The sequence below is a fragment of the Leptodactylus fuscus genome, chromosome 8 (genome assembly GCF_031893055.1).
Source record: "Leptodactylus fuscus isolate aLepFus1 chromosome 8, aLepFus1.hap2, whole genome shotgun sequence".
Taxonomy (NCBI): Eukaryota; Metazoa; Chordata; class Amphibia; order Anura; family Leptodactylidae; genus Leptodactylus; species Leptodactylus fuscus.
In genome coordinates, this window is record NC_134272.1 from 5945933 (window position 1) to 5967630 (window position 21698).

General features: G+C 44.3%; 1 protein-coding gene across 1 annotated transcript; it reads right to left on the reverse strand.

Moving 5' to 3' along the window:
* Window positions 1-5975: 5975 nt before the first annotated feature.
* On the reverse strand, window positions 5976-21154 carry LOC142216401 (uncharacterized). The gene is made up of 11 exons (XM_075284200.1): window positions 20889-21154; window positions 19771-19844; window positions 16997-17109; window positions 16444-16582; window positions 14729-14904; window positions 13701-13849; window positions 10874-11036; window positions 10490-10589; window positions 9125-9197; window positions 8706-8752; window positions 5976-8620 (listed from the first exon to the last, which is right to left on the reverse strand). Exons 3-11 carry the CDS (start codon window positions 17076-17078, stop codon window positions 7087-7089), a joined length of 2463 nt encoding a protein of 820 aa, XP_075140301.1. The 5' UTR covers window positions 17079-17109; window positions 19771-19844; window positions 20889-21154; the 3' UTR covers window positions 5976-7086.
* Between the last annotated feature and the right edge of the window lie 544 nt (window positions 21155-21698).

Genomic DNA, 21698 nt, shown 5'->3' on the forward strand with positions numbered 1-21698 from the left:
AGGGCGCAGATTTCTCGAGAACAGATTATGTTGGAATGTAGAGAATAACAAGGACATTGGCGCTGATAGACTTGGCTGACGTCATTTTGGAACCGATTCTTGAAACATTGTAATCCTTTTTTTTTTTTAGCAGAGTTCTCCAACAATGGTCCAGTCATCGGGCGTATCACTGCCACAGTCTTTAGTAATATCAGATATAATCTGGCAACAAGTGTTCAATTCCCCTGCAGCGCCTCTTCAGGGAAAGTGAGGCATTACACAATTTCCATTGATATCGGTGGATTGTTTGTGTACAGGACGGATGTCTCAGCTTCTCTAATTTCTCTCTGTATCTGCTCTCCTCACAATGGATACCCTCTTAAATCAAAATTCCTTAACGAGGACTGTTCCCCACCTCCACTTACTCTTTACATCCGTCTATAGGCTCCGCTCCTCTGATTCCAGCACAGTTGGAGTTTCTTTTCTCGCCCCAACAGTTCCTGAGCAATCACTGCTGTTACTTTCAGCACCCAGTATGCTAATTAGACTCTGTACTGTCAGGGGTGGTCCTAGTAGAGACCCTAATTAGCATATTTTTATGCTCGGCCCGTTTTTGCACCTGACAGTCCTGTGAATTTCGATGTCTAGCACTTTGTGGTTGAGCTGTTCTTCCTTCTAGATGCTTTCACTTCATAGTTAAACACTTCTAGTTGACCAGGAGACATCCAGCAGCTCAGAAATTCGACTGACTGGGGCGACTGGACTGTGTGTGGGCACAATTATATATTATGTCTGGCCACTGTAATTGTTTCTGGATGTTTCTGGATTTCTGGCCCATCGGTAGTCAGAGTCAGAGGCCTAATAAGTAACAGCCTTCTCACACAGACACCAGCGCCCTTCGGTTTCGCTCACCTTTAACATTTGGCAGCTGCAGATGATTTCCAGTCTCTGTAAACTCTAGAACAGATTATATTCCGGCTCGTCGCGCTCTCATCCTGAAGAAATTTCTATTCTCGCACCCGTCCTTTTACGGCTGGTCACCTCCTCCCTATCTGGTCTGAGCTGTAGCTAGGTATCCTTTATCCAGATGACTCTGGTTAACTGGGACTTACCCCCCGCCGACCAGGACGGCAAGACACAACCCAGATAACGGGAATATCTCGCAGAATCTGGGACGCTTGGAATGTACACATAAACCTTCATATTAATCAAAAGGTGATGCGGCTAAAACATAAGATTGTGCCCAGCAACATACATCATACATACATCATACATCATATGTACAACATACATCATATATACATCATACATACATCATACAATCCTGATTGGTTATCTCTCCCCTCCCCCAGTCCTTATCTGCAGGCTAGCATTTCCTTCCCTGTCCGGCATTTTGCAGCATACCATGAGATCTGATGTTCTGATACTGAAATAGAATAAACATCGTCTCAAAAGCAGAACTCAATGCCGACATTATTGTGACATAAACTGATCTCCATCGCCTCCATCGCCTCTTTCCTCTGCACTTTCCTGCACGGTCGGTCTGATTTTCATCCCTTCCATTGCACAGGTTGAACAAAACACAAAAAGAGAGACAGCGAGCGCTCTACGTGTAGTATCAACGTTAGTTTGTCAAAAGGATATAATCAGTGGTGGAAATAAAAACCAGTTGGCCTCTCACCTGAAACGGTTGTGAATAGTCACATCCTCTCTGCAGGTTTGGTTGGAAGTCAGGTGGAAGTGGCAGCAGAATCAGCAATACACCGAGTGACCGCAGAAATGTAGGAGCTAAGAACCAGAGATTTGTGTTGAATCTGCGCTCGCTGGTAAGAAAATGGTGTGAAAACCAGATGGTCCAGTGGAAAGAACATTTATTGTAGTACAGCACGACGCGTTTCGGGTCACTGCGGGCAATTTTTCAAGTGCAATCAGAACTCTAAAATACATACAAAAATTAATACAATTACAGCCTTCAAAAGAGAGTGCATCAGGCCCAGAAGAACAAATGGTGATTTTTCTGGAATTAAAAATCTCAACATCAATAACTATAAAAAAAAATATAAAAAAGTAAATATAAATAAAGTTACATAGTTATAAAAATGGTTCCAATAACTCTCACCAGAATAAGAAAAAATAAAAAATAAAAATAATAATGAATAAATAAAATATAAATACAATATAAATATGTTAATTGGCTAATACCACATGCAGTAATAATTAGTACAATATTAGTTCAATAATTGAACCAGAAATTGGTTTCCTTAGAAAACCTCTCCTTCCATGTTACAAGGGATGAGGAGCGAGGAAGTTTCCCGATATAAATAACCTGATAGACTGGCTCTAAAAAGCCAATGTGGCTAATCTATGACTCAGAAAGGTGAACAGACGATGATGTATGTGAACGCATCTGCAACAAAGTATCACCGAATGTATCGAATATGAGTCATTCACAAAGAGACCACAAACCCAAGCTCTATAGGGCAGTCAACATTGTATCCAGCAAAGGGAAAGGAGAAAACAGGCTTACATTGACACGTCAGGCCAGATGCATGCCGGCCCAACTCATGCCTTAAGAAGGGATTTACCGGAAACGCAAGAGCGTGCGCTCCTTGGGATAAATATGGTCTATTTAAGTTAAATGATGTGAGAATATCAAGGAAGATAAAAGTCCTATCGATGGGGACGATTGAATGAAATACGGTATGACATAGTGGTTAAGGAAAAAGAATTTGACTGATAGATGAATAATATATGATTGAAAAAGAAAGCTTTGTCCTTTGAATGGGTGATGTTGGAAATAGTTGAGAGATGACAGATGTGTGATATTAGAACATTAACCCTTAGTTACGTCCTCAGAGGCTATAACAGGCTGGCTGGTTGGAGTGTGTTGAGCCTGCACATCCAGAACATCTCTTTTCTATTGAGTGTATGAAGTCTATCCATTGCGGACGGAGGGACTATATCTATCGGTGTTTACCTTGAAGCCAGAGACATTTTTTTGATGATACATTAAAGCATGTCGTGATACGCTGTGTTTATTAAACCCATTATTAACATTGCATCTATGTGGACTGACGCGCTGTCTAAGGGGTCGAAGCTGCGTCAGAACCTCCAGTGATATGTGACAGCACAAAACACTTTGCAATGCAGTTTTTTTTTTTAGCAGTGTGTGAATAGGATATATCTGAATCTCTCCGCCACGCCCCGTACTGAGCAATGCAGCGAGTTAGTGGCCGTGTTTTTTCTGCAGCACATTTTGGCTGTGGCACAGTAAGTGTAGCCTTGGCCTCAGGCCCCTTGCAGACGACCATGGTGTGGGTCAGAGTGCTATCCTTGTATTTCACAGATATCACACAGACCCGTTCTTTTCTATGGACCCCGTATACACGACCATGAATTTCACAGTCCCATGTGTGGGCTCACAGTCTGGGCCGCATCAGATAGGACAGGCAGCACCATAGTCCTATTCATTTAATGAAAGGAACCGCGGGAACATTGGGAACATCCTCGTGTCCCCCATGTGCACCCTGTGCTTTTAATTCACAGCAGGTCGGTTGCAGCACGGTCGTCTGGACCCGGCCTTAAAGGGGTTTTCTGAGTCTAATACAATGTTTAGGACTATTAACAGGACACTTGTACAGTAGCTCCTGATTTTTTCCAGGTGTCAGACCCCTACAGATCAGACACCGATGACCTCTTCTCTGCCATGTGACTTTTTTGGGGCTATCGGTCCCTTTAAGGACAAATTTCACATCTTCTCCTTTATAAATCCACTATTGATTTCACCTAGCTCCAAAACTGCATCCAAAAATCGGAACAAAAACTGTTCAAATACTTAATATTTTGGCGCCCTATGAGCATGTGGCTTATACGCAGGGGTTAAACCATCGTATACTTCTCAAGTTCTGACCTTGGTTCTTGGTGGTCGTGGTAGAATGGGGCCCTATTGCAAGTTTTACTATTGGGCCCCGTGATTACTTGTTATACAATCTGTCTTGTTTAATTCTGGTAACAATAAGTTTATAACTAAGTATCATTAGTCACTTTGAGTTTGCATCAGGGAGTTTTGACATTTCTTAGCTGGAAACAGTCAACAAGTTTGGATTGCATACAATCGTAGATCTGTGCTCAGCAGATTGCACGGACTTGTGTTCGCTTCTCCTTTTATGTAGACGATGATGTGATGTTGATGTTTGCTGAGTCCTGTCTGTGTTCTCTAGTGGAGGAAGCGAATGTGTTGAGTCAATATTCTGGAGAATTCAGGGTGTTGTTTCTCTAGAGCTCACACACTACCTGTAGACAATGCCTGTACTGCACACGGCAAATAGCAATAATAACCTTGTAAGTGGCCTCGTGGGTCACAGTGTGCGGTCAGGGGGCCGTTGTGTTGTGCCCCATTCACCACTAATGAGATATTATTTTACAATTTATTTTCCCTTAGGATAGGCCGTCATTGATTGTGGGGGGTTTGAACCCCAGGACCTCATAGAATAAAGGGGACCACAGTGCTCCTGGGGGTCTTGGATCATCATGACTGCGGTCCCCAGCACTGTGTACTTCATACATGTCTCTGTAGTGAAGGGGACAACAATGGGTCTTCTATACCAGACAACCCTGTCAAAAAATTACACAACCAGGAAACTGACTCATAGAGTGGTAAATCCTACTAATATTATTATAAATGTGAAAGTTTGTGGGTTTGGATGTTTGCGGATCAATCACAGCCAAACGGCTGAACGGATTTTGCGGAAATTTCACCCAGGGCTCCATATTGGTCAGGAAGGAAACATAGGCTACTCTAAAAGTGGGTCACTGACCCCAAATCTCCACCACGACCGTCAAAAGTTGGCTCCGGCTCCGCTGGAGGACCTGCCGTGACGTCAGCGCCGGAACTTCAACACACCTTCTATTGATGCATGGCAGTGTGTGGGCGGCCTATGTAGCCAGCGCCATGTCCCCATACGTTGGCGGCGAAATGTGGGCGTGGCGAGGGACTATGTACAGTCTGTTGAAAATGCCAACCGCCCGCATGTTGCGAGGGAGGGGAGGGGGAAAGCAGTGTGTGCGTGTGTGTGTGTGGGGGCTAGGTGGTTTGGGGAGGGTTCTAGGCAGGGGGTCCAGGGGGGGTGCTTTGGGAGGGGGGCATTAAGGGAGGATGGGGTGGGGGAATAGTTAGGCCACCCGGGTTTGTTGGTATGTGTAGCACTGGCGGGGGACGTTGTTGCGTGCCACGGACAGGTACCGGATGCTGTGTGTGGATGGGAGTGGCGGGCTTCAGTGCAGTACGGTGAGGAAACTGGCTCGGCGATGCCGCGCATGCGCGAGGAAGGCGGACAGATGTGTCGGGGAGAGTGGGCCTGTGTAAGTGGTGATTGGTGCAGGGAGTGAGGGTGGCGCGGACGAAGTTGTGGGTAATGCTAGTATGAAATAAAGCCAGCCATACATGTCAGATAGCTGTTGGTGCAATGTCCTGCTCAGTGGTGTAACTACCAGGGTAGCGGCTGCAACAAGGCCCAGGACATTAGGGAGCCTGGTGGTCCCCTGATGTTTTTTTTTCTTCATAGGCCGTTACCTGCTGGAGTAACCTATTTAACGGGCCTTATTTACGTACCGATCCCCGCTCCTGCTCATGGCCGCCTGGGCTTCTCCTTCTGCGGGGGTGGCTGTGATCAGGAGCGGGGATCGGTAAGCAAGGCCACAGGCCCGCGAACCCGCAAACACTGCTATCCTTATACTCTGGGGTCTTTTACAACGATCGGAGGCCCAGGGGAGGTGCGGCGCTCCAGCAGGCTTCGGGCCTAGTCCCCAGACGTCACATGGGCAGTAGTGGATACTGGCAGAATCCTCACTACAATGAACTACAATAGATTTTCCCATTCACTAGACATTGAGATTTGTATGTTCTTTGCTATTTTTCACCTATAGAGGTTTATTCAGTGTAAGTACAAAAAGTGATGTGCAAATATCGGCACAATAAAAGTAACAAGAGCCCCTGGTGAATCCGACAACAGAGATTTATTGTTACTATGTCACGTACAGGTGCAACAAATTATAACATTATAACGATGGATGAATGTTTAGCTTTAGAGGGCAATTTTGTAAAAAAAAAGAAAATTCTCTACTCAACAATTTTACGATAGAACTTGTAGCAGTCAAAGCTTTGGTTATCGGATACCGAACTCCCTGTGTAGACATAGCGTCAAATAATGAAACTTTTTCCGCCTGATGCCACCACTAGGGGGAGCTCAGCCGATACTGTTTCATTTTTGTGCTTATGACATGGACTTCAGGACTTCAAAAACATGGCCGCAGGAAGTGACATCACGTCTGTTGGTCACAGTATGCGCTAAGCTCCTTAGCTCCCCCTGGTGGTGGCTTCAGGCAGCTGTTATTATATCATCTAGAACTATCTTGATAATGTGATCTCTGTATAAGAAGAGGTGCTATACTATATACAAAAAATATACTGAGAAATAAACCAGCACGGAAGGTTGTATCAAACAGCAACATAATAAAAGTTGGATTTTTTCACTTGAAATCAGGTTTTTTAAGGTGAGTCTTCCCATCAGCAGAGGGCGCCCTTGTACAAAGAGAGTCCATAGTCCAGAAATGAAATTCGCCCCGACCAGCTGCTGTTTGTATATAGCAAAACTACTTGCCATGAACTGCAGTGTAAAGGATTGTCCCATGTACGACACGTGATCACTGGGACTTCAGGATAACAGGGATTTCTGAATCCCATAGGCGCATGGAACAGTGGTCTGCTCCATTGACTTCTGTGGAACTGATCAATCCCATAGAAGTCTATGGAGCAAAGGTCAAATATGTACACGATTGCTCTATTCACATAGGAGAAGAACCGTTGTTCTTATGGTCCCAAAGGTCCCAGTGGTCAGACCCTCCAGAGATCAGAGCCATCCCCTATACTGTGGTCCCTTATGGGCCATCCGGTAGAGTCCCGTTGGGCAAAGTTATAATAAAAAAAACCTTATAACCCCCCCTTATAACTTTAATAAATAGCACAATGATATTGCTACCATTTACAAAAGCTTCCACACATGTTTTTGCATTTCTTATATCACATTGTTCTATTCTTTACATCTCTTTCTACCACACGGCGATCTTCATATACGAGTTGCCTTCTTCCACCATGTTGTTGTGCTGTATTAGTACGTGGCTACTTGTTTGGCCGTAACCTCCTGCCCTTAAATGATAAAGCGGGGAAAAATAAGACATGTTCTCAAACTTCATTGGGAAACCCTTGTCGGTATGAGTACCATTCTTATCCAGGAGATCCTCGCGTGTGATTGATTTCTCGTACATGGAACATGGGAAGGATATCATGTTTGTAGGAAATCCAACACATTTTGAGCCCAGAGACATCTTAGGTCCTTGGATGTTACTCAAATGACCACTTATGTCAAAGGTCAAAGCCAAAGGTTTTTCAACTTCTAGGAATGTCTTGTCCAAGCCAGAATGAAGGTCTGAAACTTGGTGTAGAAAACTCTTGTATTCCTCTCCTAAGGTCTCGGGAACAAATGGATGTTTCCTATCATAAAAGTTGAACTCTGTCGAGTGGAAACCAGGAATCTGAGTATGGTCCCACAGATCTGTCCCAGCATTGACCTCTCCAGTCCATGGAAGATCTTCATTATTTTGAGCCAAGTGTTTGTAAGGATTATCCAGCTCAGACAATCCACCAGTGTCGTCTTCACTACTAGTGCAGCTACTTGTAAGACTTTCAAAGGGTTTATAACCAGAGTCAAAAACAAGGCAAGTGGTATCACCTTGCTGAACGGCTTGGTTAAAGCTTTGATATCCAGAACTGGTAGACGTCTCTACTCCATGATCAGATGTTGGAGTTGTGGTTGGTTGAAGATCCTTCCAGTAACAAGTTGTAAAGGATCTTGTATTGTAATAGAGAACACTTTTTGGACTTTTCATCGAATGGTGGTAATGGGGTTTGTAAGACCTTCTGCCCAACGAGAAGACTGAGATGTTGTCGCCTTCAGATACAGCTTCACCTAGAGCGCTAGCAAAGCTGTTATAGCCAGAACTCATGAATACGTCTTCATTACACATCTGGGATCCACTCTCACCGATCCTGGATACTGGCGCGTATGGTGAAAAATCACCTTGACTGAGAGAACATTGGTCAAGGTAAATGGGGTTTGTCCCATCTGATTTTGAATCCCCCGGCGAATCATCAGAATCGTAACTTTGATATCCAGACTCTTGGGAGACCATGGAAAGTGGCAGATGTCTTAACGTTTTCTGACCGCTGTCCCTTAGAATTGGCGACCCAAAGTTCCCAAATGCGTTGTCCACGTTAAAGTGTTCCAGTCCATCCACCATCACAGGAGAGTCAGATAAAATATCACAAAACATGTTACCAATAGAAACATCCATGGGCATCAGAGGAATGTCCTCTTCCTTATCTTCCGGGGAGTCCTCCGGATATTCAGTGTCATCTCTTCTAGGACACAGATCAAAATATTTTTCTATATCAACAACCTCCGGCTGAAAAATGATCTTTGTCATATAATTTCCCACGAGATGATCTTGGAGCGAATGTTCCTTGGTGAATTGTTCATACTTGGACTTCTTGGAGTCTTTCACCAGCTGAACCAAACATTTGCCCCTGGTGAGAAGAAGGAAAAGTTAGAAACATAGAAACGTTGGCCCATCAAAGACATGAAGATTCCAGAGATGAAGCCAGAACTTACCAGGATTTTTCGGGATCCGGCTTTGCCGCTGGTTTCACATAATTTCTCTAAAAAATAAAATTGGGAAATGTTATGTATAACAGATATTGTTCTCCTGTATTCTACGTCAGGGCGCTCCTCCAATCCACTGATTGTATCTACAAACCCACTAGAACCTGCTTCATCTTTCAGGTTTGATTGATTTGTTTATGTCTGTTATGGCATAGAAGATAAATGTTGCAATATTTTTTAGCAATCAGACCAATCCCACCCATCCTGAGAATGCAGCCAAACCCCTGGTGGACCTGTTATTTCTGGTGAATGTGAGTGGGGGTGCGCCGGTGTACACCAGGGGTCGGCAGCCTTCATAGAGGAGGGGAAACCCTCTGACTCCTCTGTACCTGTAATGGTGGGCAGTGGCTGCTACTTTCTTTACTCACCGGGGACAGGTTGCTCTCGGCTAGTTTGCTTCTTGCAGGATCTGGAATGTTATTCCACCAGTTTTGTTTGGTTCTACAAGTTAGATGGACATTGGGGTTTATTTGCACTTAAAATACAGTTACATTAGGCAACAAATACTTTGTAGAAAAGTAGCCTGACGCCATAGAGATGGGGACGCCAACCCATGCCCATAAGTCTTAATAGGACATATGGACATCATATAGGGGGGGTCTCCCAGACCAGGACGGAGCACGATCAGCTGATTGGCTCATTGACTGTCACTGATGAGACCTCCCCTTTATAAAGAGAATGTCAGAAACTGGAAAATAGTCAGTCTGAGATGGAAAAGTATTAATAGTAAAAGTGCTCTGGTATATACAGCACATGGGGCAGTAGTGGTCTGGTATATACAGCACATGGGGCAGTAGTGGTCTGTATATACAGCACATGGGGCAGTAATGGTCTGGTATATACAGCACATGGGGCAGTAGTGGTCTGGTATATACAGCACATGGGGCAGTAGTGGTCTGGTATATACAGCACATGGGGTAGTAGTGGTCTGGTATATACAGCACATGGGGCAGTAGTGGTCTGGTATATACAGCACATGGGGCAGTAGTGGTCTGGTATATACAGCACATGGGGCAGTAGTGGTCTGGTGTATACAGCACATGGGGCAGTAGTGGTCTGGTATATACAGCACATGGGGCAGTAGTGGTCTGGTATATACAGCACATGGGGCAGTAGTGGTCTGGTATATACAGCACATGGGGCAGTAGTGGTCTGGTATATACAGCACATGGGGTAGTAGTGGTCTGGTATATACAGCACATGGGGCAGTAGTGGTCTGGTATATACAGCACATGGGGTAGTAGTGGTCTGGTATATACAGCACATGGGGCAGTAGTGGTCTGGTATATACAGCACATGGGGCAGTAGTAGTCTGGTATATACAGCACATGGGGCAGTAGTGGTCTGGTATATACAGCACATGGGGCAGTAGTGGTCTGGTATATACAGCACATGGGGCAGTAGTGGTCTGGTATATACAGCACATGGGGCAGTAGTGGTCTGGTATATACAGCACATGGGGCAGTAGTGGTCTGTATATACAGCACATGGGGCAGTAGTGGTCTGTATATACAGCACATGGGGCAGTAGTGGTCTGGTATATACAGCACATGGGGCAGTAATGGTCTGGTATATACAGCACATGGGGCAGTAGTGGTCTGGTATATACAGCACATGGGGCAGTAGTGGTCTGGTATATACAGCACATGGGGCAGTAGTGGTCTGGTATATACAGCACATGGGGCAGTAGTGGTCTGGTATATACAGCACATGGGGCAGTAGTTATCTCTCACCTGGTTATACAGAAGTAGCCGAGTACAATGAGTGGTAGCAGAACGGCGCAGGATATTGGGATGATGTACACTAATCTCTCCTCTATGGTCAGGTCATAATCTGCAAGAGGACAAGAGTAATGTCAGGGGAACTATAAAAAGACAAAGCAAATCTTACACTTACCTGTAAGGGTTAACATAGGAAGCCCAACCATAAGCTGTAACGCTATAAACGGAGCCTCCGTATCAGCGAAAATGGACGGGCATGTATATACTGTATTTATAGATCTAGTATATATATATATATATATATATATATATATATATATATATAGTGTCACCATTTCTTTATTACACCACCTATGATCCCAAATCCTGACCAGATGCAGATCTCCAAGTCCTCACCGTTTCTGAACACGAACTCCGGACTCCATTCGCTCCAGATTTCTCTTGTTTGCGCTTCTGTAAACTTCACCTTTACTCTGACTCTGTAGTCTTGGCCTCGGCTCAGCTGTCTCTTACTGAAGGTGTATCGAGGTTCCATCTGTTGTAGGTCGTTTTCTAATGCCTGGGCGGAGAAGTGGAGAAGGTCACCACCAAACCAGTCTATGACTATCTATCTATCTATCTATCTATCTATCTATCTATCTATCTATCTATCTCCTATCTATCTATCTATCTATCTATCTATCTATCTCCTATCTATCTATCTATCTATCTATCTATCTATCTCCTATCTATCTATCTATCTATCTATCTATCTATCTATCTATCAAATCAAATCAAATCAAAAAATGCTTTATTGGCACGTCCGAATAGGTATTTGGCATTGCCAAAGCTAGTAAAGTGGGTGGGTGGGTGGGGGAGTTGGGTTGGGTGGGTGGTGGGTATGGGGGGGGGGGGGGGGGTTCGGTTATAACAGTCCATGGAGTCTCATCTTCCTCTTCGTTGGTGACTGCTATATGGGGAGGTGGGGGTGGGGGTGGGTGGGGCGGGTGTATTGGGATAAATATAACAGTCCGTGGAGTCTCATCTTCCTCTGGTTTGGTGACAGCTGGACACGTATTGGGCAGCGATCTCCACAGTGGCCTCTTCTTCTCCCAGTAGGATGTAGAGTTTCCTCTTCTCGTCTGCAGATATGAAGTCTGGGATGTGGGCAGAGAGTCTTTGGTAGTAGACGGCCCTCATAGCTGAGTATTTGGTGCAGTGTAGCAGGAAGTGGGTCTCGTCTTCTAGGACCCCCTGGTCACAGTGCTGGCACAGTCTCTTCTCCCGTGGCTTGTACGTCTGCCTGTATCGCCCCGTCTCTATCTCTAGGTTGGGGGCGCTCAGTCTGTATCGGCTCAGGGTCTGTCTGTGCTTGGGGTGGCGTATTCTCTCCAGGTAGGTGGCCATGGTGTAGTCCCTTTGTAGGGATTGGTACACATTGGTGAGTTTCTTGGAGTTATTTATTTCGTTTCTCCATTCTTCAATGTACCGCTCTCTGTTTGCCTCTGTGGTCGCCTTTATTTCGGCCTTGGTTATCATCTGTTGGTGTTTTTGGTTTGGTGGTTGGCTGCTGTTTGGTTGGTGAGTGTCTGGTTTGCTCAGGTGGCTTAGCCATGCTTGGTGGTGGTAGGAGTCGCTCCCCTGGATGTGTGCCTGGAAAGCTAGCGCCCTCTTCTGTATGGTGAGCCATAGGGGGAGTCTGCCTAGCTCTGCCCTGCAGGCCATGTTGGTGGTGTTGCGATGGACATGTAGCAGGTATTTGCAGAACTCCAGGTGGAAGTTCTCTGTTGGGCTGGAATCCCACCTTGACTGGTCTGGGTAGGTGGCTGGGCCCCAAACCTCACTGCCATAGAGAAGGATCGGGGAGATGACAGCGTCAAATATCTTCATCCAGACCCTCACCGGTGGTTTGAGGTGGTACAGTTGTCTTCTGATGGCGTAGAAGGTTCTGCAGGCTTTTGCTTTCAGGGTTTCTATTGCTGCTTTGAAGCTTCCTGATTGGCTGATCTCCAGCCCCAGGTCGGTGTAGCTGTTGGTTTTCTCCAGTGTGGAGCCGTTCAGTGTGAATTGTGGGGTGGTGGAGGCTTTATTGTGGCCCTTCTTCTGAAATACCATGACTTTGGTCTTCTTCTGGTTGATGGGTAGGGCCCATGTGGTGCTGAATTTTTCCAGCACTGACAGGCTTTCTTGGAGGTCTTTCTCGGTGGGGGCCAGGAGTAGGAGGTCGTCGGCGTATAGCAGAAACTTCACCTCTCGATTGTTCAGGGTGATTGTTCATCTACCTATCTATCTATCTATCTATCTATCTATCTATCTATCTATCTATCTACTATCTATCTATCTATCTATCTATCTATCTATCTACTATCTATCTATCTACTATCTATCTATCTACTATCTATCTATCTCCTATCTATCTATCTATCTTCTATCTATCTATCTATCTATCTATCTATCATCTATCTATCTATCTATCTATCTATCTATCTATCTATCATATCTGAGGGAGCCTTCACACGATGTAACGCTGCGCTCATTCTGATTGTAAAAAGACGTTCAGAATCAGCGCGTAAAAAGCAGCTCCCATTGACTTGAATGGGAGCCGGCATATATGCGCTCCCCATTGAAATCAATGGCAGGCTTTTTTCCCTATGCTTTCAAGGTATTACGCGCGTATGCCGGCTCCCATTCAAGTCAATGGGAGCTGCTTTTTACGCGCTGATTCTGAACGTCTTTTTACAATCAGAATGAAAGCAGCGTTACATCATGTGAAGGCTCCCTTACAAAGACAATTAAACATTGTATTAATTAATGTAGCAGTTTCTTCATAGATATGCTTTTCAGTTCTTCATCAATGGTCAAGGTCTGACTTTGTTCAGATTGAACTCTTACTCTAGGTTCACACCTGCATTTGCGTTTCCGTTCTTGGGGTCCACTTGGGGACCCCATAAACGGAAACCTATTCCAGTTAAAAAACCTGGGTCTGCAGGACTTTTCTCTCCACATGTTTCGTGCGGAAACTGAATGGAAACCACATGGACCTCATTACAGTCTATGGGGTCCGCGTGTTTCCCCAGGTAACTGCTTTTCTATACGTATAGGTTTCCGCTCAGGGGGGTCCCCAAGTGGACTCCATGAACTGATATGAACCCGGCCTTAGCTGTGAGAAGTCTCCGGTCGGCTGACACTTAGCAGATGTAGCGAAGGGCGGAGGAAATTAAATAAAATCCAGCTCTCGTGTTACCGTTTTGTCGTCTTCCATGGAGATAATCTGGATATGAAAGGAGAGCCTTGATTTGGTGAATTCCCGGTCATAGTTGGTTCTCCAGTTTACAACCCCATTTTCTGAGTTCGAGAGATTCACGTTTAAGATTGTCGGAGTCTTTGGTTTAACTGTAAGAAAATGTATTTTTTATCAGATTGATGTTCCAGATATGAAGGAAATAGACAAACCAGTAAGAAACTGATAAATATACATGAAAGGGGTGGAGGCACTAATAAATAAATGTAAGAGGGGTGGAGCTACTAATAAATATACATAAGAGGGGTGGAGCCACTAATAAATATATGTAAGATGGGTGGAGCCACTAACAAATATATATAAGAGGGGTGGAGCCACTAATAAACATACATGAGAGGGGTTGAGCTACTAATAAATATACATAAGAGGGGTGGAGCTACTAATAAACATACATGAGAGGGGTGGAGCTACTAATAAATGGTGGTGGCCCTAATAGAGATGTCCAGATTTCACTCAGTTATACGTCTAGTTCTTGTTTTCAGAAATAAAACCGTAGAGTCTTGTGACGTGGAGTGGCCTCAATTCAAGGAAGTAAGACAAATTCTGTGGTAGTGACAAAGGAAGTGAAGCTTGTAAGAAAGGTCCGGCCAAGGTCACGTCCTACCAGAGTATCAGAGGAAAATTCTGGAATTTTTGTATCACTCATCCATGGCTGATGTTGTTTGTTTTGTAATACAATTATTTTATTTATTAATTACAATGTTATTATTTTCTGTAGATTTTTTGAATTCCATCATCTGTTCATGATCATGGGGGCAACGGGGAGATCGAGCAGGTCGCTTATTTTTTCAGTCTCTGTCTCCCTGCAGCTCCTCCACTGGAGAGATGAAGTATTACACTTTTCTTAGTGAATCCAGTGGGCAATGTGTGTAATACAAGGACACACTGGGTCCTCCAGAACAAGAGAAGCGACCTCACTGCTGGTTTTATCATAGCTGAAAATCTTATGTTATAAAATCCAAGTATCTTACCGGAAGAGGCGACGTCTATTATCGCGTTTCCCACATTTTGCCCCTGCGATTCCACGTCGATGATATATTTGTCAGATAGTGTGAACACAATCACTGTGATGTTGCAGGTACATTTATTGGGGACTCTGAAGTTCTTATAGTATTCATTATCCAGATCTTTGCAATACTGTGAAGATCTGGAAAAAAAAAAAAAAAAAAAATCTTTCAAAAACATTTTTTTTTAAAATATTTGCACATTTGAAAGCCAAGACTGTGAAATGGTGGAAATAGAGGAGGAGTTTGAGGCTCCCTCCCATCTCAGGTTCTTCTTCACCTTCCACCTCGACCATATCAATAAAACAGAATGAGCTGCAAAAACAGACAGGGACAGAACCCGCTCCATATTTTGTGTTTTGGACATTACAGTCCCCACATGGATCTATATATACGTCCATGTGCATAAGGCCATATCTTAGATGTTACTACAGATTTATAATAGACTAATAGAAGGACTCCGCTTCGCATGGGTATATTTCATTTTTTGTCTGTGTAGTGGCCCCATAAGAATTTGCGCTGGTGTATTTTGTATGTCATTTGTGTGTAGTTTAAATTCGTTTCAATTTTTGTATGTTTAGGTGCAGTCTATTTATGGTTGTGTTATTCTGGAAACCTGGTAAATAAAATGTGAAGTTATATAGTCTGACACACGTCAAGCACCTGCTAACTGCTGTTGACTAAAACAGGTCCTAAATAGCTTGCTGGTGATGGAAACCTGGTGTAAAGCTGTGTGTATGTCAAGACTGAAGAACCTGTGCATTTCCATTGGTCCATAAGCATCATGTGATCATGTGTATCTCAGTTTGGATATAAGTGAAAAACCTAGATTGGTTATTATGGAATACTGGAGTAAAGCTGTGTTTATGTGACCTTATGTAACAGTGTCATCCACAGCATCCTCCCCCTTTAAAGCTGACATAAAGCACTGAAGAAAAATGAAGGTTAGAAGAGTTACTCCAGCATGCCACTTTAAAAAATAACTTTTAATTCAAAAGGTTTAAAATACATGAACATGGGTCCCACATATGTACAAAAAAGGAGCGTACGCCTTTCTGGACTATAAAATATGTCCCTTAGTCATAGCTGTTGAAGTCTACATCGGCTCTACATTGGCTTTATATCGTTCTAAGTGGTAAGAGCCCCATTATCTTTTTTTCTATAGTAAAGAAAAAAGGCTGGGTTGTTTTGGAAACCTGGAGTAAAGCTGTGTGCATGTGGACAGTAAGCGCCTGCGAGCTTCTATTGACTGATAAGGGACATGTGACCGTGTGTATGGCAGTTGGAACATGAGTGAAAGACTGGTAGGCTTCTATTGGCTAATGCCGGTCATTTTATAGGAATACTGTATCTCAGGAATGGTAAGTCCTAGAGAGCTGAGACTCAGTCTAAAACCTTTCCGGACCCCTGATGTATTTTTGTGCCAAATTTGATGAAGATCGGTCCAGTCATTTGGTCGCGCATAAAGAACAGACAGACAGAAACTTATTTTTATATATAAGATACAGTATATGAGATAGACCTCAATGTGGCCGTGTACATGGGGCCTTATAGTGGAGCCTTATGGTGGAACCTTATAGCGGGACCTTATAGTGGAGCCTTATAGTTGGGTCTCATATTGGGACCTTATAGTGGGGCCTTATAGTGGGGTCTTATAATGTATTATGATTCTAGATACTTACTTCTTGTAGGATTCTCTGTATTTTAGTTGGAAATCAGAACTGCAGTTGATGTCTCCATTCACAACCTCCCAAGAACAAACCATTGTAGTATCGAAATCATTCAGACAGTCCAGATTTGTAATCCTGGGGATTTGCTGAGCTGTAAATATACAGTAGTTAACCCTTTCATATATATACATGAATTCATTTCTTGTTGTAAAACTACTACAACCTGCTGCTCTGACAGTGCCCGTCCTGACCATTGGTAGCATTCTGCTAATCTAATTGAGAATAGATGTCCCTTGTACCCCCATCTGAATATACCGGCTGGTTGCACATTCTTGTCCACTTAAGGGACAAGATAGGTGTAAGGGACTGATAGATGGAGCCACGCACAGCATGTACTTATCACTGGTAGAGCAGCAATGCAGATGTCCGACCTGCCATTCAGACCCTCCTACTCTTCATTGGCCCCTACCAATCAGTCAGTTACCCCCAAGCAGTGGAAAACCAGAATATCCCTTTAAGTAGGACTCAGAAACACCCATAGACATGTATAGAGCAGACAACTTACAGTGACTTGGTGCAATTATCAATGCAGTGACCCATATCAGGCTGGTCTGTAATATCTCCGCTTTTATCCGCGAGGCTGTCATTGTCTTCAAGTCAATGAGATTCCAGAGGAACCTGAGGAATAAACATAGAAACATAGAAGATTGATCTTAGACAAACATCACATGGTCCGTCATGTCTGTCCTTATATTACCATTGTATCTTAGGACAGACGTCTTTATCACCGGCATGTTCCATCTGCTGCAGGTTTGCTCCGAGTCTCAACTATAGCCTCAAATATTTCCTGACCTTCTGATCTAGCCCCAACTAATTCCAGATTGTGCCCCCTTGTTCTTCTTGTGTTCTTCCTCCATATTTTAAAGTTTCCAACATGCCCCCCCTTTCCCTATTTATCTCAAGACTATAGAGATTAAGTTGAAGTCTCCCCCCCCCCCCATATGTTTTATTTCTCAGACCCTTCACCTACTCAATAAGGAAACAATAAAGAGATGTCATAGCCATGAAGACCCTGCTATTATTCAGCCCTCCCCTAACATCTTAGCGTTGCCCCCTATATAGTACCTGCCCCGTATAGAGGTGATACTTGTCAGAAGGCAAGTCATTAGAAGAAATTTCAGCTCTGAAGCCTACAGAATAATGAATGCAGCGAAGATAAGTTGTATACTCTCCAGCTGACATATACTGTGAATGTACTGCCATGTGGACCCTGGATATATAGTGCCATACAGTGCCCAGATAACTAATAGATGGCTGCTTTCTTCCACAGACAGCGCCACTTTTTGTCTGTGTCTGGTATGGCAGCTTCACCCCATTCTAGTGCATGGGGCTCAGCTCCAGTACCAGACAGGGGATACTATTGACCCTATATATTACCTCCCACTGGACACTAAAGAGTATTCCCAACCATTGCCCCAACCACAAGTGTCGCACGCTGCACAACATGTTCTATGACAACCTACAACTGCATATAAAGGGGTTTAGAAGAGATTTGGGGGTGCTAGACCCCCTTAAAAATCCATAACACATACAACAGCATAGAAGGGGTTCAGCAGGAATTTGGGTGATGGTAGACTCCCTGAAAAAATCCACAAAATGACATCCAATCTGAGTGTCACCATCCTAATTCCGGGCAGAGTTCTGCAGAACTGGCATCCCTTGTTCTCTAGGACACGTCATGGGACCAGCTGTTCCTATTATTTAATTTGCCTCCGGTGACAACGGTGTCCGTATAACAAGGCGGAGATGAATTCTCCATCATATAGGGGTGCAGAGGTAGCATGGTGAGGCCAGTGCCCAAGGGACCATCCACCACATATAGATACCAGTGTGAGACATAGAAGGGGGGAATGTTATAGAATTGGTATTTATTCCAGAAGCCTGTCCCTGATCCCTGATCCTAACCCCAAACCACACACATTAGATTACTATCGGCCCATTCACTTGTCAGCTCTCTCCGCCTTTCACATCCATGCTCAGCTTGTCCATGCACATTCTAAACAGGTAGAAAGTTATTGAGCTATGGCCAGCGTCTCTTATCTCACCGAGAGCAAAAGCAACGGGTATGCTCGATCCAAATCCCCCGACATCTGCAGTCAAGGGACAGTTAGGACGACCCCATATACATTACAGGGTCAACCAGTTTTATTAAAATCAGTTGACCCGGCCGACTCATGAGCAGCAACCCCTGACTGATACCAGACCCTGACACTGAAACACAACTTTAGCATGCTAGGACCAACCCCTCAATGGTAGCATACATACCCTGGCTGGCCCTATCCTTAAATAGGGGGTGATTCATGAAGACTGGGGGTTTCCATGCTGGTCTTGTTAATCCCTGCTCCAGTGGTGTGTGAGTTACGTTTATGATGAGACCCACCCTATATCAGGCCCTCCCTCCAGCGGACCGGTGCCCATACTTAAATCAACGTCACTTCCTTGCTGGAACGGACGTCTGTGACAGTGGCTCAACTAAAGGCTTGTGGGCCCTGGTGCCATCTTTTGTCCGGGGCCCCTACCTCATCCCTACAGAGAGTTCTTGATAGTGATGGTTACAGGTGCTAAGGAGATGAATCCACCTTAGTGTGGTTCGGGTCATCTATGGGTCTCCTTGGGTTATGGGCCAGATGGATGCCAGTGCTTATGGGCCCCTAAGGCTCCTGGGCCCTGGTGTGACTGCACCCCCTGGCATTAGTCTCTTCTTTTGGGGGATAATATTAGATTGTTACAATTAGAGATGAGCGAATAGTATTAGATTGAATAGTACTATTAGATCAAAAACCTCCATTTGCATAGTTATTGGTGTACTCAGTCGAATACCACACAGAAAGGCAGGAAATATTCGTTTCCCCTCCAACCTCCCCTGGCGCCTTTTTTTTTATTTTTTTTTTTAACACCAATGTCTATGGAGGGGAGGTATTCCATCAAATATACTCGCTCACCTCTAGTTACAATGTATTCTAATTGTTATACAGTGTTAGAAGCAACACAGTCCAGTGCAAGACATAAACACCCCACAATATAAACACCCCACAGCATACACATAGTGAATATATAGGTACATGACATTAGAAGTTAATGGCCGGGGCCGCTCTGGTTCGCACAGTCACAGTCTGAGCTACTTTTTAGGGAAGTCCCACAACACATCTGATGCTGGAGATAAAAGTGCGATAAGCAGCTAAACTCTGAAGAAACTGCCCCACGCTGTGACTCTTCTGTGTGACTCTTCTGTGTGACTCGTCAGGTCTGTGATGAAAAGCAACAAATTGCAATTGTTACCTTTGTGATGGTTGGAAATCTGCAGATTCTTATCAGGAGAATTTCGTCACTGTCACTTGCTACATTTCACCGTGCTGCGACCAGAAAAGGAAGCGACAAGTTATTATCTGGAGGAAGATGTGTGCAGCATGTAAATCGAGTATAACAGTACGCAGATGTAGCAGAGCTGAGATTGTCTTTTTGCTTTTTAGGAATAGAATCCTTTTATATTTTACGTGATCCCACTGCTTAAAGGGATTGTCTTTAGAGACAATTGTCTGCTTAAGGTTTTTGCAGCGAGGATCAGCTGGACGCCCCAATCCTGCTCCTGGTTTTGCCCGGGGAAGCGGTGGTGGGTCAGTCACATAGGATAGTATTAGTAAATGCAAATGACGGGCAATGAAATACAAGAATAGGTTCAGTCTGCGGAGCATGAAGTTCTCATACAGCGAGGGGGGGTCCCAAGTACTAGGACCCCAGCTATGACTTCCCTCTGCTTAGGGCTTATTTTCGTAAGAAACACAACAGAACTACACAGTAAAAAACACTGACTTGTGAATAAATCAGGTGTCTGTCCCTTTAACATTGAGCGTCCCAGTAGTAAACAACCTCGGAGAGAGCGGAGACAAGTAAGACAATGTGGCCAGAATATCTTCATGTACGACCTCAGTACAGATGACAAACTCAGCTCCTCCAACTTTGTACATGTGAAACTATACACCATCCGGTACACTATATACATATAATAAGCCTTCGTTACCCCTCTGCCATGTTTAGGTGGCGTCTTTCTCTACGGTTCACAGCCCGAGCCCTTCTCAGCACCTATAATAAGGCAGATCAACTATAGAAGTCCGACACCAAGTGTTGACCCCTCTCCCCAATGACTGTTGGTCGAGTCTTGTTCAGTCCGTTGACCTTCTATAGGTGGACACATGTCTATAGGAGACTGAACCTCATTGAGGAGACCAAGGATCTCACCATCTGTCAGTAGGAACTTACACTTGACTCGATCTACACTTGGTTATTATCTAAGTCTTATCTTCCCCTAGATTGTATGAAGTTGAAGGTCCCTCCAAGGATCCTTCCTCCGTCCTCAGTCTTCCTCCATGCGACTCTACCTCGTGGGTTTTGTGACTTACCTTATGTTCCTCACGTGTCACCTGCTTGGAGAGATAGAGGTGAATGTATTTTTCCTTTTTTCATGCCTACATGGCCCGAAGTGTCTCTTCTGCTATTCTTATCGTCAGATCAGACGTATTTCCTCCTCAGCTCAGGGGCAGGATAGTCCGGCCTACCATCTTCACTTCTCTTCTCCTCCTGTACTTTGTAAGTTGGGTTTCCCAGCTCTGACACACATTGTGGGCAGGGACAGACTGCAAATGAAACTTTCTTCTTTTCCTGCTTGGAAAGCTGCAGATCTGTGTAACCCTCTAGTGGCCTCGAGGACAAGTGCAAACAGGGCGCAGATTTCTCGAGAACAGATTATGTTGGAATGTAGAGAATAACAAGGACTGATTCTTGAAACATTGTAATCCAATTTTCTTAGCAGAGTTCTCCAGCAATGGGCCAGTCATCGGGTGTATCACTGCCACAATCTTTAGTAATATCAGATATAATCTGGCAACAAGTGTTCAATTCCCCTGCAGCGCCTCTTCAGGGAAAGTGAGGCATTACACAATTTCCATTGAAATCGGTGGATTGTTTGTGTACAGGACTGATGTCTCAGCTTCTCTAAATTCTCTGTATCTGCTCTTCACACAATGGATACCTTCTTAGGGGTCTTTCTTGTACTTGATGTGAGCGCAATTGATATCATCACTAAAAAAAATACAGAATATAAGAAAATAAGATCATCGTTCTCTCTTAATACAGGGGAAGACGGAATAAATTACCCTGTAACCCTATCAATGTTTATGCTCGGCACGTTTTTGCACTCGACTGTCCTGTGA

Excerpts from the sequence above, each read along its gene's own strand:
- LOC142216401 (XM_075284200.1), bottom strand. The coding sequence starts at position 17,078 with ATGACAGCCTCGCGGATAAAAGCGGAGATATTACAGACCAGCCTGATA. Across the intron at positions 10,590-10,873 it reads GGAGTTCGTGTTCAGAAACG|ATTATGACCTGACCATAGAG; the intron begins GTGAGGACTTGG and ends GTCCTCTTGCAG. Across the intron at positions 8,621-8,705 it reads CCGGATCCCGAAAAATCCTG|GGGCAAATGTTTGGTTCAGC; the intron begins GTAAGTTCTGGC and ends TCTTCTCACCAG.